General features: G+C 35.7%; 2 protein-coding genes across 2 annotated transcripts; one reads left to right on the top strand and one right to left on the bottom strand.

Moving 5' to 3' along the window:
- Positions 1-836: 836 nt before the first annotated feature.
- Positions 837-2797, top strand: LOC107784554 (scopoletin glucosyltransferase-like). The gene has a single exon (XM_016605700.2). It carries the CDS (start codon positions 1204-1206, stop codon positions 2632-2634), a length of 1431 nt encoding a protein of 476 aa, XP_016461186.1. The 5' UTR covers positions 837-1203; the 3' UTR covers positions 2635-2797.
- Positions 2798-2910: 113 nt separating this feature from the next.
- LOC107784555 (CBS domain-containing protein CBSX1, chloroplastic) lies at positions 2911-9754 on the bottom strand. Its single transcript, XM_016605701.2, has 8 exons — positions 9336-9754; positions 8882-8969; positions 8692-8756; positions 6351-6399; positions 4702-4754; positions 3977-4092; positions 3635-3692; positions 2911-3541 (listed from the first exon to the last, which is right to left on the bottom strand). Exons 1-8 carry the CDS (start codon positions 9555-9557, stop codon positions 3470-3472), a joined length of 723 nt encoding a protein of 240 aa, XP_016461187.1. The 5' UTR covers positions 9558-9754; the 3' UTR covers positions 2911-3469.
- Positions 9755-16802: the final 7048 nt, after the last annotated feature.

Genomic DNA, 16802 nt, shown 5'->3' on the forward strand with positions numbered 1-16802 from the left:
GTGCCCGGGATTTTATCGACCCTTTCTTGGTGTTCTCTCATTTGGTCCCGAAGTGCCTTGTTCTCGTTTTCCATTTCTTCCATCCTTTTCAGAACGGTTGTGATAGCGTCGTTGCCTGCATTGTTAACAACATTGTGAGTAATACCTGTTGTTGTGGGTGAAGGAGAAGGTTGATCATGTTGCTCGCCCGCTGATGGTGCAACACAAGTTCTCGCATTTACTGCGGCAGCGTCCTGAACGGGTTTATGGAGGACACTGGTTAGTGTATCAGTTAGCCAGGCCTCTAGGAGCTTCTTTATTGCTGGTGGTGTCTCCTCTCCCACGGATATTGAGGCTGTCTTGCCAAGGGATTTTGTGATGCTGCTGTGGGGAGGGGTGATCCACCTCGCCTAGGAGAGGCATTGGGCGTTGTTTCCTCGTCCATTGCTTCGGAGCCTTCGTGGATGATGTCCATGAGGTTTGTTGGGAGGTCACTCATTATTCTCGTTCTTCCTTCTTCGTTACCTTCCATGTCAGATCTACATGCAGAACAAGATATTCTTGTTTATATATATATATATATATATATATATATATATATATATATATATATATATATATATATATAAGCATGAAGGGAAGTAGGCACTAACATATGTAGCTGCTAATGACAAAATGTTTACAGGAATTTTTCAATTGCATGGCCTAGGACACGAAGGCACAGTTGAATTGCAAGTTCAAACCTTTTTACAGAGATTTTCGTGTTTGAATAAAACGAGTGTCCCAATGGTGAAAGACCATCTGCATCATTTTTGGTGCTTTATTAGCAACTTTATCTGACTTGTCTTTTTACAATGCAATGAAAGTTGCATCTCAAGAAACTCCACTCTCCACCACTGGCCCTCCTTAGCCCATTTATGCTGATTGCATGTGCCTATTCGACCCCCCTACCTGTACTCTGCTTCCCCTTAACTAATTGATTAGTTCTTTTCCTGAAGATCAGTCTTGTCTCATAATGTTTCAAAAGGAAAGTTGAAAAGTAGTGTCCAAATTCAACTTCTCCAGTCTCCACAAATCCCACATGCATATAATAAGCAGTGAAAATCCACTAGGTGCATCAGTAACTCTTATAGTCTTCAGATAAAAGATTGAAAAGAACCAGATAGGTTTACTCTGCTCTCTGTGTTTTGCTGCAACAACTTTCTTTCGTCCAAAAATTTCAACATGAGTCATCGCCATTTTTTCTTCTTTCCTCTGATGGCTCATGGCCACATGATTCCTACGCTTGATATGGCCAAGCTCGTCGCTTCTCGTGGTGTTAAGGCCACCATAATCACCACACCTCTCAATGAATCAGTTTTCTCCAACTCTATTCAAAGAAGCAAGCAAGTGGGAATTGAAATTGACATCCGTTTGATCAAATTTCAAGCTGTTGAGAACGGCTTGCCTGAAGGATGTGAGCGCCTTGATCTCATCCCTTCCGATGACTTGCTAAATAACTTCTCCACGGCTACAACTATGATGCAAGAACCATTTGAGCAGCTTCTTCAAGAATGCCGCCCCAATTGTCTTGTTTCTGATATGTTCCTTCCTTGGACTGCTGACAGTGCAGACAAATTTAACATTCCAAGATTGGTTTTTCATGGCACAAGCTACTTTGCACTTTGTGTCGCTGATAGCATCAGGCATTATACGCCTTTCAAGAATGTCTCCTCTGATTCCGAAACTTTTGCTGTACCGAATTTGCCTAACCAGATCAAGCTGACTAGAACACAGTTATCCCCATTTGATCGAATCGAGGAAGAGGAAAGTATGTCCCCAGTGATAAAAGCACTCAGAGATTCTGGCTTGAAGGGCCACGGAATTGTCTTCAACAGCTTCTATGAGCTTGAACCAGATTATGCTGAACATTACACCAAGGTTCTGGGTAGAAAAACATGGGCTATTGGCCCACTTTCTCTGTGCAACAGGGACAGTGATGATAAAGCTGAAAGAGGGAAGAAATCCTCTATTGACAAACACGAGTGCATGAAATGGCTTGATTCGAAAAAATCAAGTTCCGTTGTTTACATTTGTTTCGGAAGCGTAGCAATTTTCACTGCAACACAAATGCGTGAACTAGCTATGGGAATTGAAGCTTCTGGACAAGAATTCATTTGGGTTGTTAGAATAGAACTAGACAACGAAGATTGGTTGCCCGAAGGATTCGAGGAAAGAATAAAAGAAAAAGGTTTAATCATAAGAGGATGGGCACCCCAATTGTTAATTCTTGATCACAAAGCTGTGGGAGCTTTTGTTACGCATTGCGGATGGAATTCAACGCTGGAAGGAATATCGGCAGGGGTGCCAGTGGTGACATGGCCTGTGTTTGGGGAGCAATTCTTCAATGAAAAGTTAGTGACTGAGGTTTTGAGAACTGGGGTTGGTGTTGGTTCGGTTCAATGGAAGAGAATAGCTAGCGAGGGAGTGAAAAGAGAAGCAATATCTAAGGCAATAAAACAGGTCATGGAAAGTGAAGAAGCAGAGGGATTCAGAAACAGAGCCGAAGAGTACAAGGAGATGGCTAGGCAGGCAGTTGAAGAAGGAGGATCATCTTACTCTGGATTAACTAGTTTGCTACAAGACATAAGTACATATAGTTCGACAAGTAATTAAGTAACGATTTATTCCTATCACTCCACTAGTACAAGTCCAAATAGATATGACCACCAATCAAGAGCCAAAAAAGAAAATATGCATAGGATGTATATCATCTTTGTAATTTTTGGTGCACTCTTTCTATATGCTTATTTAATCGTTATCGTTTCCCTTCATTTAATCGTTATCTCACTCTTTCTATATGCTTATTCAATCGGATAAACCTTCAGGTTCTACATGATTTGTGATCATATCTTGATGAACATAAACATTATGGGAAGAAGAAACATCAGATTTGAGAAGCCTTACGTGTTACATATATTTATATTATGTTATGTGTACAATAAGTGGAAGTATCTTCACAACAAATCAAACCATAAACTCTAATTTTACCACTATGGGAGGTCGAGTTGTCAAACTATTGTGTTTGTATTACATTACGTAGAATATTGTTGAAGTTCTCATACTACTACAAGCTTGAAAACTAACAAATGGTACATAGAGCATCGGGGCACCATCCATATGGAAGCCCCACCTTATAGCAAACGTTCGCTACACAGGGGGAATTCAGACTCTGTAAGGGAAGCTCGATTTGGTGAAACCCACAGAAATAACCAGATATGAACAAGAATTCCAGACAGATGTCTTTCTTCGATTTTGAGCTCACGAGCATCATGTTCTTACTTACCAGCAAGTACTCGGGCAAAGTAATCCCCTGCTTCCCCCTTCTCCCGATGATGCCACACTCGGCACAGTAGGAAGCCAAGGACGATAAAATGGAAGAGAACATATATTAATATGGTAGCTTCATGACTTGACATGAACAAACAACTTTCGCGCTGGAACCCAGGCGTCATTGTGTATCAACAGTACGTTTTATTTGTAGAGCAGCTCTAACAACATTGCCCCTTGTGATAATCCCAACCTTCACATTTCAGTAAACATGGCTTCATCAGAAATTAAAAGCTGCTGGCAGCTGCACTAAAAATCCAATAAAGAGAACAAGAAGGCAAATTACCAGTTTGCCATCAACATCAACAACAGGCAGCCGCCGGTACTTCGTTTGGAGCAACAACCTAAAATCAGCAGGAATTTATCTCATGATGTCAACTTTACAGTTAAATCGCTAAATGAATAATCCAGATTCTCATTTAGTGATTAGCAAGAATACTATAGTCGAGCGGAAGGAGAAAAGATTAGCAATAATCCTCTGCCTTAAATTACATGTCTCTTGCAGCCTTCCCAAATAGAATAGGTATAAAAAAGAAAAAGGCATTAAAAGGAATTTGACTAACCAATTGCACTAACTAATTGGAACCTTATTACAGCTTAATGAAAATACAAAAGCTTGTTCAATTACCTCGCAGCATCTTCAAGGTTGGTGTTTTCACGGACAGACAATGGAGTTGGTGTCATGACATCGCCAACAACTTTTCCATTAGTTTTGCTCAGTAGCTTCTGAACCTCATTAAACGTCTACAGAATCACAGAATCAAAGCAAGAAACTCAACAAGATAAAGAAGGAGCTAAAACATTATTCATGGATTCAGAATTTCCTTGTACGCTACATACTGACACCTACTTATAGTAATCTCTAGAAAACCTTTTTTTTCCTGTCACCGGTGAGAGAGAATAATCTCTAGAAAGCTCTAACTGGATGTAATTCTAACTCCACCCACAGAATGAGAGCCAACCTCACAAGTAAAATCTGGTCTAAATACTTGTAATACCTTGCACTCGCCAAAACTATTTCCTAGCATGATGACTTAATTCTTCAGGTCCTATTAACAATCCGTGAACGTGGTGGCATGCAGAGTCAAATTAAACTAGGAATGTGCTTAATCTAAGAAGATGATTCACTGATGTTTCAGCTAACTTTTTCAAAGAAAAAAAGGAATCACTATATATGATCATAGAGCATTCTTCACATCAAAACTATGTCCTAAACTATTATCTCAGCTCAGAGCCGAAACAAAAATATAAAATAGAAGTGCAAACATGAAACCATATTACAAACCACAACAAGTATAATTATTCGGTAATGAAAAATGTTATCTACTATTAGAACGAAAGATTATTACATACCGTCCAAGTACTGTCAACATCAGGAAACAGATTTGTATCAGCTTGGCCAGTTCCTATGATAAACATTTAAAAAAATTGAAAAACAAAAGAAGAAGAAGAAGAAGAAGAAGCAGTAAGAGAAATTGCAGGAAAACAGTGTCACTTCTATTAATGGATGGAAACTGATATTTTTAACAATGGTTCAACTTAAGGAAGCACACAAAGAAACAGTAACCACACATTCATCAAAAGTCAAATTGGTTACTATATCTCACTCATCATAGGAAAAAATTTACATGCATGATCTCAAAGTTCTTAAGTAGTCAAAGTAGAATAAATCACGAAATAGGGACCGCAAGCCTGATCTTTTCTCCTTCTCTTAGCTCCCCTCACCTCTCCCTCTCTTCTTCTTCTTTTTTCCTTCTAAAGGGAGAAACCTCGCTCTCCTCTAGCTGATAAAGAATTATTGGATACCTCATTGCCAGCTCAGCCACTATAGACTTGCTGCCCTAATCATAGGTATTCCAGCATGCACTTTTCACTGCATATCTGAAGAGTGTGTTATGTCCTTCAATTTTTTTTCTTTAATATATAGTCGGCTGAATTTTAAAGGTTTAGCTCAGTAAGATTACGAACAATGTTCAATCTAAACTTCAATCATCATTAAAGCAAGTCTCATCTGATTAAGGTAAACATCTGCTGATGAATTCAATGAAGAACTAATGCTAAAGGACATTTTAGAAGTTAGATTACAAAAGCCTCCTGCTATACGGAGCTATTGCTGAGCTATCTCTCGAATACTTAGTCAATAAAAGGTAAGTAGTGTGTTTAAAATTTAAATAATGTTTCTATTAGTAGAAATTGTCCAGACAAAAAAGAAGTTTCATGTTAGCTATATGGACGAGGGAATTCCAGTCGTACAGTAGAATGCCCCAGCATGCAGGAGAGATCCTATAGGTTTGCTTCTTTATTAAACAACCTTTGATTTTGTTTACTCCTTGACTGTTGTAGTTTCGAAGCACTATATAAATGTTACTTATGTCAACCCCTTCCCCCAGGACTCCGATCATATTTTCACCAACAAAACCTGAAAAACTCAAGCGCCAAAAGACCTGTCTGGATCTGTCCAGGTTTAGATTCCCCATTAAACGAGAGGAAGAAACCTTCGCTTGTTTAACATTACAAGCCTCGTTAAAAATTCAGAAGTCATATACCATCCATGCAGTCTCAGCAGTATGTTATGTGACCCTACCAGAATAGGAATATCATTCTTGACAAGCTTATGGATTCCTAGCTCCGTTTAAGACTCAATATTTTTATTCATAATAGTGAACAACTCATTGAGAACTTTGGACAGCTTGCTTTTTGAATATAATGACGTGCAAGTATATCTTTTCTTATTTCTTATAAGAGTAATGGAGTACAAATATTATCCTTGATATTTAATTTTTTTCCTTGATATTGTAAGAATAAGATAAATGTGATGTTTAGATATTTACCGATTCAGTAGTTTCCGCTGTCAGGAAAACTACCCAATCATAGCTACTCTATTATTGCTCATGAGCATCACTTAAACACGCTCAGCACCAGAATACAGCATTTAGAGAAAGTTCCCAGACGAGTAATAAGGTTGCAAAAGCATAAATTTGTTCACAGACGCTCAATGATACCTGATATAGAGTCAAGTGCCAGTAGGTCATAATCAGAAACAACGCCAACCTGCAGCAGAGTGTCATCTTCTGTCACTGCATTTTATAACTTGATCTAAAAGAAAGCATTATTATTAAAAGAGAGAGAGAGAGAGAGAGAGAGAGAGAGAGAGAGAGAGAGAGAGGGGGGGGAGGGATGGGGATGGAAGAGTTCATATTCAAAGAAAAGATTTAGGATAGCTGTCACAAGCAAGACAAGCTGTCCTATACATACAGGGTCAGAGAAATCATACAACAACTACTACTATGCCTCAATCCTAAATTAGCTGAAATCTGCTATATGAGTCCTCATCATCCATTTTGCTCCATTTAAACACGTCTCAATTCAATATTCAAAATTTAGATTCTCTAAATTAGAAGTTCTCTATATTTGCTACTGGCAAGTAAATCTCTGACAAAATTGAAAGACTCCAAGCCCATATTGGACCTAGTAAGCATTCCAACATGACTAAACCTTAAATCCAAACTAGTTATTATCGTCCATATGGATCTATTGTGCTATTCTTCGCTAAGTCTTGCATGAATTCCAGGAAAAAATAATTTTTTTCTTTGCAATATTGTATATGATTACTTACTTCTTATGCATTGAAGCGACGAGGACCTGAATTTCAATGGAACATAGTCGCAACACCACTATGTCACTTACAAACTATCTTGCTCGGACTCTCCAAAAGTGTTGCCGCACCCGTGTCGGATCCTCCAAAAATGTACTAAATTTGGAGGATCCGACACGCTCCGAGTAACATAGCTTACAAATGCCTTGTCGTGTATTTAAGTTGTCTCCAAATAAAATTTCACCTGCAGCTCAACGAAAATTGTATTTCAAGGCGGCCAACGCGACACTTCCGCTTCAATGACTTGGACAATAACATGTACTCTTGAGGCCAGAGGTCCATACTATGGGTAAGCAAGTGGACGGCAAGCGCATACATCGCACCTGAACTCTGACTTAGAGGAATTCAGTCATAATCCAACATGCGGTAGCTTTGCAGCAGTAGCTTGTCAACCAAGCGCGATGACCAATTTGTGTGAATCAATGGTGCCTCTCGTACTAGCTTAAATTACTATAGAGAGACAGTCATTGGTAGGTAAGACTAACATGTCTCACCAAAAAGTATTTTTGTTATAACGCGGATATTTTCTCCAAGCCCACAAAGAAGAAAAGGATACATACTATAACTCTTGCCTTTCTACCAATCCACCACGCCAACTTCTCTACCCCCAACCCCACCTCTGTCCTGATCCAGTTATTGCAACAAGATATGCGCGAGCCAAATTGAGAAGTTAGCTAGTCTAACATCTCTGAATTGCTTTGCTGATCATAATTCTGTCATGGTAGTCTCAATCAGCAATAGGGTTGCATATACCATGAAAGCTCCCCTTTCAAAGGGAACAAGGAGAAGTGGAGAGCCCAGGTCAGAATACTATGGTGATAAATGAAGCGTCTTTCATATGGGAGCCTCCAGACATCTCTAGCCTTTTATCTGAGGATTAAGTTGCTTAAACAGTTTGAAAAATACCAAGTCAGATTAGAGAAGTCAACAGAACTCCTATTGGACTAGCCAGTAACTCTCCTTCCTAGTTCTAAGAAAATACCTGTGAATTAATTGACTAGCCACAAAAAAAAATTCAAGAAGAAAAGATGATAGAAGATATGACATGTCTTTGGATTCACTGATCAGGAAAGCTGCCCACAACCTCTCAGCTCATTGTTTCTATACTGCCGTGGCTAACATGAAACTGCATGTTGGAAATTGTTAACATTCAGCTTACACTTAACCTAGTGAAGAGGCACCCTGGCACAAGGTATCATCTCGATTACAGGAATAAACTTCCCTCTCATCTGTTCATGGAAGAAGCCAACTATGTGAGGATGATTGCCGCCACCTATGCCCCACAATAAGGACAAAAAATGAAGGAGAAACCTTTCACATATTAGTGTCCCTTGCTTATACTTTTCACCCACAGAAGATCAAACTGTCCTTGTTTGCATTTTAATGAGAATATCTAACGCAGGCAAAAAGGAAAATTGACATCTTCCCAGCACTTATGGAGGAACCACTTTACAAGCATTACAAGAATATCTTTTTTATAAGGTAAATGATTTTATTAACAATGGGGAAACCCCAACATTGCAAGAATATGATCTCTTTATCAGAGCACAACTTAAAACGGAAAGATAAGAGAAGAAATATGCAGTGAAATAAAATGGAAATACTGATCATCCGGAAAATACTAGATTATGTTGGCCATTAACATTAATCTTTCCAAGAAATGATGGAAGTCAACTAAGAGGAATTACCAAATTCCAGTCATCGTCAATTACAGGAAGCCCAGTAACTCTCTTTTCCACAAGCATCTCAAGGGCTGCAGGATCAAAATGCAGAAATAAAGGAAAACAGAATTATTAGCATGTTTACGCTTTAATTTATCAAAATATATATGTGTATATACGTTTAGACTTTATACTGGGGAAGCAAATCCAGAAGTACCTTCACCAACTTTAGTTGTAGGTTTTACTACATGTAAATCTTCTTTCCCAGTCATAAAGTCACCAACTGTGTAATGTCCATCTCTTGGCTGAGAAATGAAAAGTAACTCATTAGGTTGACCAAGTCACAATGGAGAATTACTCCTACCAACCAAACTAGCAAAATAAAGAAACTCAGCCATGAATTTTTTTTCTAATATAATTTTCTTAAGAAGAAAAACTAAGACCTATTTCTCTCGAAACCAGGTACCGTAACAGAGAGCTAGCTCACCTTAAACGGATCAGCATAATCAAGAAATATTCATTTCACTATGGTTAATGTTTGTCGATACGGTACAATAAATGAGTGCAATATGGCCGTTAGTGACCTAAACGGAGAGCTTCCGTGTGTAAATCCGAAACATAACTAACGAAAATGAAAACACTAAACAACGAATAGCAAAGGGGACACTTACAGGCTGAGAATTCGAAGTAGCAGCAGCATTAGCAGCGGAAGAAGAAAGAGACGCCGGCCGGAGAGATGGAGAAAGTTTCGCTTGAGGTAAACATCGACGAAATTTAGCAACGGATGGATCTCCTGTATGGGGACGGGTGGAAGAAGAGAGCATATACGGCAAAAAAGGAGAATTGAGGACAAAAGTCGGAGAAATTGAGCTAAATTTGAGAATGGACTCCATTGGAATTGAAGGATGTGGAAAAATGTTAAGTTTTGGTTGAATTGAGTTGATCTGATTCAAAGAAACCACATTGCGCGGTTCCAGTTGTATGTTTGGTATGCTTGATTTAGAGAATTGTGAGGGAAAGAGAAGAAGAGTCGCTTTTTGACGACGGAATAAAAAGCGTGGCGTGTGAGAGTTTCTTTTTTTGCTTTTTTTCCTCAATCACGCCGTTAGTCCGTGACCGTGAGAGTTGAGACACACAACCCGCCAAGTGGGTCGGTGGGAAGTAGGAACACTGGATAGTTACTCCGCCCGACCCGCCCGCAGTCCTGGAATGCTAAATCACGTGCCCCGCTCTTTTTAGTACTAGTTTCTCGGCGAGTCATGTATTACATAACTTTATTGAATAATATCAATATTATCCAAACAAAGATTTTAAAAAATGCACATGAAAGAATAAGTACTATATAAATTTATTTGGATGATCGATATGGCTCATTGTATGAGATAATTGAATATCATCTAAATCTATAAAGATAAATTCAAAGTTTAATTAAATACATATGATTTTTCAGCAAAATCTCCCCATAAAGTAACAATTGATGATCATACCTAATTTTTAACATAATAGTTTTTTACATTAATTTATCTATATTGTATATTAAATGAACATTTTTCATAAACTTATTAATTTTAACTTACCTTTCATTTGTAAATATTATCGCTCTTCGCATGTTTTGTTCTTCTCCAATAAGTGATTTCACTATTACTAACATGCAAATTGTATCTGAAAAATATAGTTTAAAATTAGCAATAAGTATCAAGTAGTAATGTACAAAAATAATTCATAAATTCCTATGAAGAATTACCAAAGACAGTGCCATCACTAAATTTTTCCTCCTCTTCCAATAGTACAAATTTGTTAAAATTTTAAAGTGGGAATGTCATCATCATATTCCTTTAAAATTAATTTGTTAGTAAAAATTATTTCAACTTCTTTGTACACTAAAGAGTGATTATCTTAACACGATCTAATAAGTTATTAACAATATAATATCTCTTATTTTATTCAAAGAAGTCCTTCCACTTTAATTTTCAACATAATTATTTGAAAAATGATCACTCAAATCTTTGTCTCCTATTAAGGATTTATCCAGTAGATGATGTCATTAATAAAAGCAATATAAATAAGTCAAGAATATAATATAAATTAAAAATGGTTTTACCTCTTCATTACCTAATATTATAGACCTAAAAATACCTTCATGTTTTTATATATGTATTATTTATTGAATCTCTTCGAGTTATTAATACTTTTATCACTCATTCTACTCAATAGTTTTGTAGCTTGTTATTAGGTACACATTATTTCTATAATTTTTATTATGATTATAAAATAGGCTATAATAGTATAAAATAAGTTCTATAATTTTTATTATGATTAACGTTCTTGTTTGAAATAGATATGATTCAAAATAATTTTATAAAATATTCTATCTACTTTTAATTATTTCAATATACTTTTGTGTATTCAGTTGTTGTTTGACTTTACTTAAGAACTGCATATGCACTAAATGTTTATCTTCCTTTTAACTGTGCCTCTGACTATCACCCTTATACATATTCATTATAGACTTGACTACTGGATTAAAATATACCGAAAAATCAATAGCCATGACCTTTGAGAGTCGATTGTTGGCACTTGGCACCACTCACTCATTTGTTACAATTGCCACCACTTCATAACTCAAACCCTTATTTTTGTACTCAAGTCAGTAAAATCATGAATTTAAAGAAACTATTTAGATACTATGTGTCTGTGCCAAAACCTTTAGCAACCTGCATCGGCTCATTTTGGCTTAAAAGTCCTTGTGAAAACGTTGTATCGAATTACTGCCGCCGGATATCTACAGTAATTTCTATACCCGAAATGAGTAGTCCGTTTGGATACAGCCTTAAAATAATCATATTTTTTCTTTCACTTTAAGGGTTCCAGAAAGGTTGTTCAACATTTTAAAACTTAGCGTATAATATCTTAATTTTACGAAAATGAGCAAGTAGCAGAATCTTCATTTAGTAGTGATTCTTTTTCGAAGAGAAGTAACCACATGTAAATACAAGAATACTAATCGTCAATTATAATCAGTCTAACTTTTGGTTCTGCCGCTTCTAATAAGTAACAACATCAAAAAATTTGATATATCAAGTTCTTCATTCCAAATGGACAACCTATCCTGCAACTACTCACACCCTGCCACCCCTCTGTTTCTTTGGAGAATCATTACTCTTTTATACTTTTAATTAATTAATTTTTGTTTATTTTAGACATGTTAGATTTTTTTTGATGTTTTCTTATTGGTTTTAATGAATAAATCTCGATAAACATCTCTGACAACACACATAGAGATTATTTTCAATCAGAGAAATGCAAAACATCTTCAAGCAACCAGAAGAAACTAAATCAACAAACACCCACAAATAGATCGTAACAACATAAGCCAATAAAGAAGAAAAAAGAATACGATTTTGACTTACTTTTCACTTCATGAAATTTTAAAATTGACAGTGAGTTCTCTTGGGAAAAAAGATCGAGATTAGAGTTATATGTTTGGCCACTGGATAAATTTAGTGAAAGTTGGAGGAAAGAAAATGAGGTTAAATGGCAAAGAAAATCAGTAGAAATAGAAAGATAAAAATAAATGAAGAAGGGACGCAATGGTATATGAAATATGAGTCAAAACAAAATTTTGAAGTGGTGGCTGTTCATTTCAAGAGTACAATCGCATAGCATAAGAAATGTTTTTTTTTTTTTGAAAGTAGGATGTTTAGATTATTATTAGCAGGATATTTTTGTAATTTAACTTTTAACTTAAAGCCTTCCCACTTTTAATATAGTACTAGTAATAAGGTACGCGCGTCGCGAGTGTATCTATATCAAGAAAGTTAAACTTTTTAAAATAATATAAAATAGTATATTCATAACATATATTTATGATATAAAATAAAAATTAATAAAAAATTACAAGTTCTTAAAAATAATAAATATTAATCATATTTAGGACTTGATATTAATCTACTTATCAATGAAAATAAACTTTTTTAATATTTTTAATAATATTTAAAATTTGTGATTGAGTTATAAACTAAAAATTAACAACAGATAAGTTCCTAAACTAATAAATGTTGATTGTTATAAATCTGTATTGTTGTAATAAACAATTAAACTTTCTGAAATATATAAACAAAACAGAAAGTTAGTAATACTTGTTTGACGAAATAAATTCTGAAAAAACAATATATGAATAAATCGAGTCCGAATACACAGTGTGTCCTTAAAAAAATTATTTCCCTCAAGTACCCGAGGTGCTGGAATATATCCTCCCAGGATAGAACGATTTAACTCACCGGAGTGTTGGTACCAAATGCCGGTGAACAGCGAGTCACTCGAAGGCTGTAAAACACACTGGATTTTTTGTGCAGAAGAAGAAGAAGAAGAAGCTCAGAAAATTTCGTAAGGAAAGATTCTGGGATTCAAATTCTATTTATAGAGTTGCTGGCATTGTTTCTGAAAAGGTTTGCAACCTTTCAGAAACAGCCATGGCTGTTGGAACAGGATTGTTTGAAATATTGCGGAAAAATAGATTTAAAATAATCCGGAAAAGAAAACGGGCCTGACTGGACCGGATCGCGGGTCATGGGTTATTCCGGATTGAATTTTTTGTTAATTATTTATTTAATTAATTAATTAATTGAAAGGAATTTTGTCCAAAAAAATTAATCAATCAATCTTTGACCAAATCCGAAGTCGAAGCCGAGCGAGCGAGCGAGCGACGACGCGAGGCTTGCCTTCTTCTTAACTCTTTAAGAGGTAGAAGAAGAGCAATTATATATATACCCATCAAAAGCCTTTTCTTCCTCCAATATGGGACAATGTTCCTTTCCTAAGGAGGGAAACTCAAATATTTCATTTTTCCCTCCATTTCTCATTCACCCTCTCTAAGCTACACAAACTTAAAATCCCAACAATTCCCCACATGAATGGGGAATGGCTAAAAAATAAAGGAATGCACGGATGCGTGTGTGTTTTACATGCAAGAATTAATTGCATCTGGATAAGTAGGTTTCCCTTTGAACTTTTCGTAGTGAACTTATATCGGATATACTCGGTCAATCGGTAGATTTGATATCTTTGAACCGTCGAGCTTTGTTGTATACCTAGATAACATAAGTCACACAATCAATTCTTAACCATCTATGGTTCTCACGGTTATGTTCGTTTCAGCCATGAACACCGCCTGGTTTCATGAGTGCTTAGAGAATGGGCCTTTACTTTCATTCCCCTTGAAGCGGCTTACACTTCACACTCACATAGGTGATTTCTAAACGTGTAATCCTATAGACATACTATCTGGTCATTTCCTGCCACACTTAGCAAATCATTAAAAAACCTTTAAACTTTGTTGACTCATCAAAAAGCCTTAATGCTTTACCTAGATTTCTGAACATTGTCTTCATCACGAGAATGTGTTGAGTTATTTGACAATGTTGAACTGTCATTCATAATTCTATTTGATCTCTTTAAACCTAGCTCGTGGGATCTCCAGTCTGCTAGGTAGAGTTACCGCCATGATGACTTGTCCTAGACCTTAACCCCATTCCCTTTGATGATCTTTCAACTGCCTATCTAGATAGGCCTTTTGTAAGTGGATCCGATACGTTATCTCTTGACTTTACGTAGTCAATTGTGATAATACCACTAGAGAGTAGTTGTCTAACGGTATTGTGTCTCCGTCGTATATGACGAGATTTTTCGTTATACATAACGCTCCCTTCCCTGCCTATTGTCGCTTGACTATTACAATGTATACAAATAGGTGCCAAAGGTTTGGGCCAAAATGGAATATCTTCCAAGAAATTCCGGAGCCATTCAGCTTCTTCACCGGCCTTTTCTTATGAATTCAGACTCTATTGTAGAACGGGCGATGCATGTTTGTTTGGATGATTTTCAAGACACTGCTCCACCCCTAATTGTGAAAATATATTCACTCGTGGTTTTAACTTCAGATGATCTAGTGATCCAATTTGCATCACTATATCCCTCGATCACGGAGGGATATTTGTTATAATGCAAAGCATAATTTTGGGTATATTTGAGATACCCCAAAACTCGCTTCATTGCCATTCAATGTATGTGATTAAGATTACTTGTAAACCGACTCAGTTTACTAATAGCACATGCTATATCTGGTCGCGTACAATTCATGATATACATCAAACTTCCCAATACTCTTGCATAATCCAGTTGTGAGTCACGTTCACCTTCATTCTTTTGAAGTGCATAACTCATGTCAATTGGAGTCTTGGCAATTTTGAAATCCAAATACTTGAACTTGTCAAGTACCTTTTCAATGTAGTGAAACTTTGATAATGCTAGACCTTGTGGAGTCTTGTGAATTCTGATTCCTAAGATAACATCAGCAACTCCTAAGTCCTTCATATCGAATTTGGTAGCCAACATGCACTTAGTAGCATTTATATCTGTCATGTTTTTGCTCATTATCAACATGTCATCAACATATAAACAAACAATGATTTCATGACCTGGAGTGTTTTTAATGTAAACACATTTGTCGCACTCGTTGATTTTAAACCCACTTGCCAACATTGTTTGGTCAAATTTGGCATGCCATTATTTGGGTGCTTGTTTAAATCCATAAAGCGATTTAACAAGTTTGCACACTTTCTTTTCTTTACCAGTTACCACAAAATCCTCAGGTTGTTCCATGTAAATCTCTTCCTCTAATTCTCTATTTAAGAAAGTTGTTTTAACATCCATTTGATGGATTTCAAGACCATACACGGCGGCTAGTGCCACTAACACCCTAATAGATGTTATCCTCGTTACTGGCGAGTAAGTGTCAAAGTAATCAAGGCCTTCCTTTGACCGAAACCGAAGCCGAGCGAGCGACGACGACGGCGCGAGGCTTGCCTTCTTCTTAACTCTTTAAGAGCTAGAAGAAGAGCAATTATATATATACCCATCAAAAGCCTTTTCTTCTTCCAATATGGGTCAATATCCCTTTGCCAAGGAGGGAAACTCAAATATTTTATTTTTCTCTCCATTTCTCATTCACCCTCTTTAAGCTACACAATCTTAAAATCATGATAGGATTTTGGATCACTCAAGTGATTTTTCATCCACTTTGCTCCCATTACTTAATTTTGTCAAATAAGTTCTTATCTTACATATTTTTAGTTTTATTCTTTCATTTTTTAAGTTCTTATTTTGGCAAATAAGTTTTATATGAGATTAACAGTATTTAAATTCTAGAAAAAAACTTCTTGTTGATAGAAAATACTATTATTTTTGGTTCTTTTTCCTGGTTGATTGTGTTAACTACTGAGTCAAATGATCGGCATTGGGCAATCTGGAAAAAAAAATCCTATTTTTTTTTAAAAAAAAATAACAATTAATAAGTATAAACATTGAATAGAAGAAATAGTCCACCTGATTGAGTGTCAATGATTCAAAAATTTATTTTGAGTGAAAAAATAAAATTTTAAAATGATTGAATAAAATTTAGTGTACAGGGAAAATCTCAAAACAATAGAAAAATATTTAATAATAAAAGAAGATGAACAAACGAGAATTAATAATAATAAATTACAATCCTGAATAGACTTTCAATTTAGATAAGATGTCTCTCCTAATATTTTATAATAAATTAGTTAATATATAAAAAACAATATGGAGTCATATGTTGGAAGGGGTGAAAAATGAAAGAAAATAATTAAATACAACTTATTTAGAATACATGTTGTCTTATGTCTCATCCACATTCCTTCAAGCACAAAACTATTCAACTTGAAGCAATAAGGGTTAAAGATAAGTTGATTTCAAACTTCGAAACAATAGGCATAATTAATTAAAATACTATGATTTTGAAATCATTCAAAACTATAAATCTTGTTGAAGTCTAAAATGCATATTAATACCTCTTAATTCTGTCTAGAACACCTTTTTATTAAAAAAATTTAAATTAACATACAACTTTTTTGTTTTTATAATGAGTATTATGCATATTGGTGTCTCTTTGTTTTTTCTCTTAAATTTATTCTTTCTTTCTTTCTTTCCCTTTTATGAGAACATAACCTTATTGTTAGATAATTGAAAGAAGAAAATTTAGAATTTAAAACACATATATTATATAAATAAATGAAAAGTCAGTGAAATAATATAGGAATAAGAATTTTTTTGGTCAA

Source organism: Nicotiana tabacum, chromosome 19 (genome assembly GCF_000715075.1).
Source record: "Nicotiana tabacum cultivar K326 chromosome 19, ASM71507v2, whole genome shotgun sequence".
NCBI lineage: Eukaryota > Viridiplantae > Streptophyta > Magnoliopsida > Solanales > Solanaceae > Nicotiana > Nicotiana tabacum.

Bases quoted from the DNA above. Each gene is read 5' to 3' on its own strand.
- LOC107784554 (XM_016605700.2), top strand. From the start codon at position 1,204: ATGAGTCATCGCCATTTTTTCTTCTTTCCTCTGATGGCTCATGGCCAC.
- LOC107784555 (XM_016605701.2), bottom strand. From the start codon at position 9,557: ATGGAGTCCATTCTCAAATTTAGCTCAATTTCTCCGACTTTTGTCCTC. The intron at 8,757-8,881 runs GTACTTCTGGAT...TTGATCCTGCAG, and splicing joins TACAACTAAAGTTGGTGAAG to CCCTTGAGATGCTTGTGGAA. The intron at 6,400-8,691 runs GTAATTCCTCTT...ACTCTGCTGCAG, and splicing joins TTGACGATGACTGGAATTTG to GTTGGCGTTGTTTCTGATTA.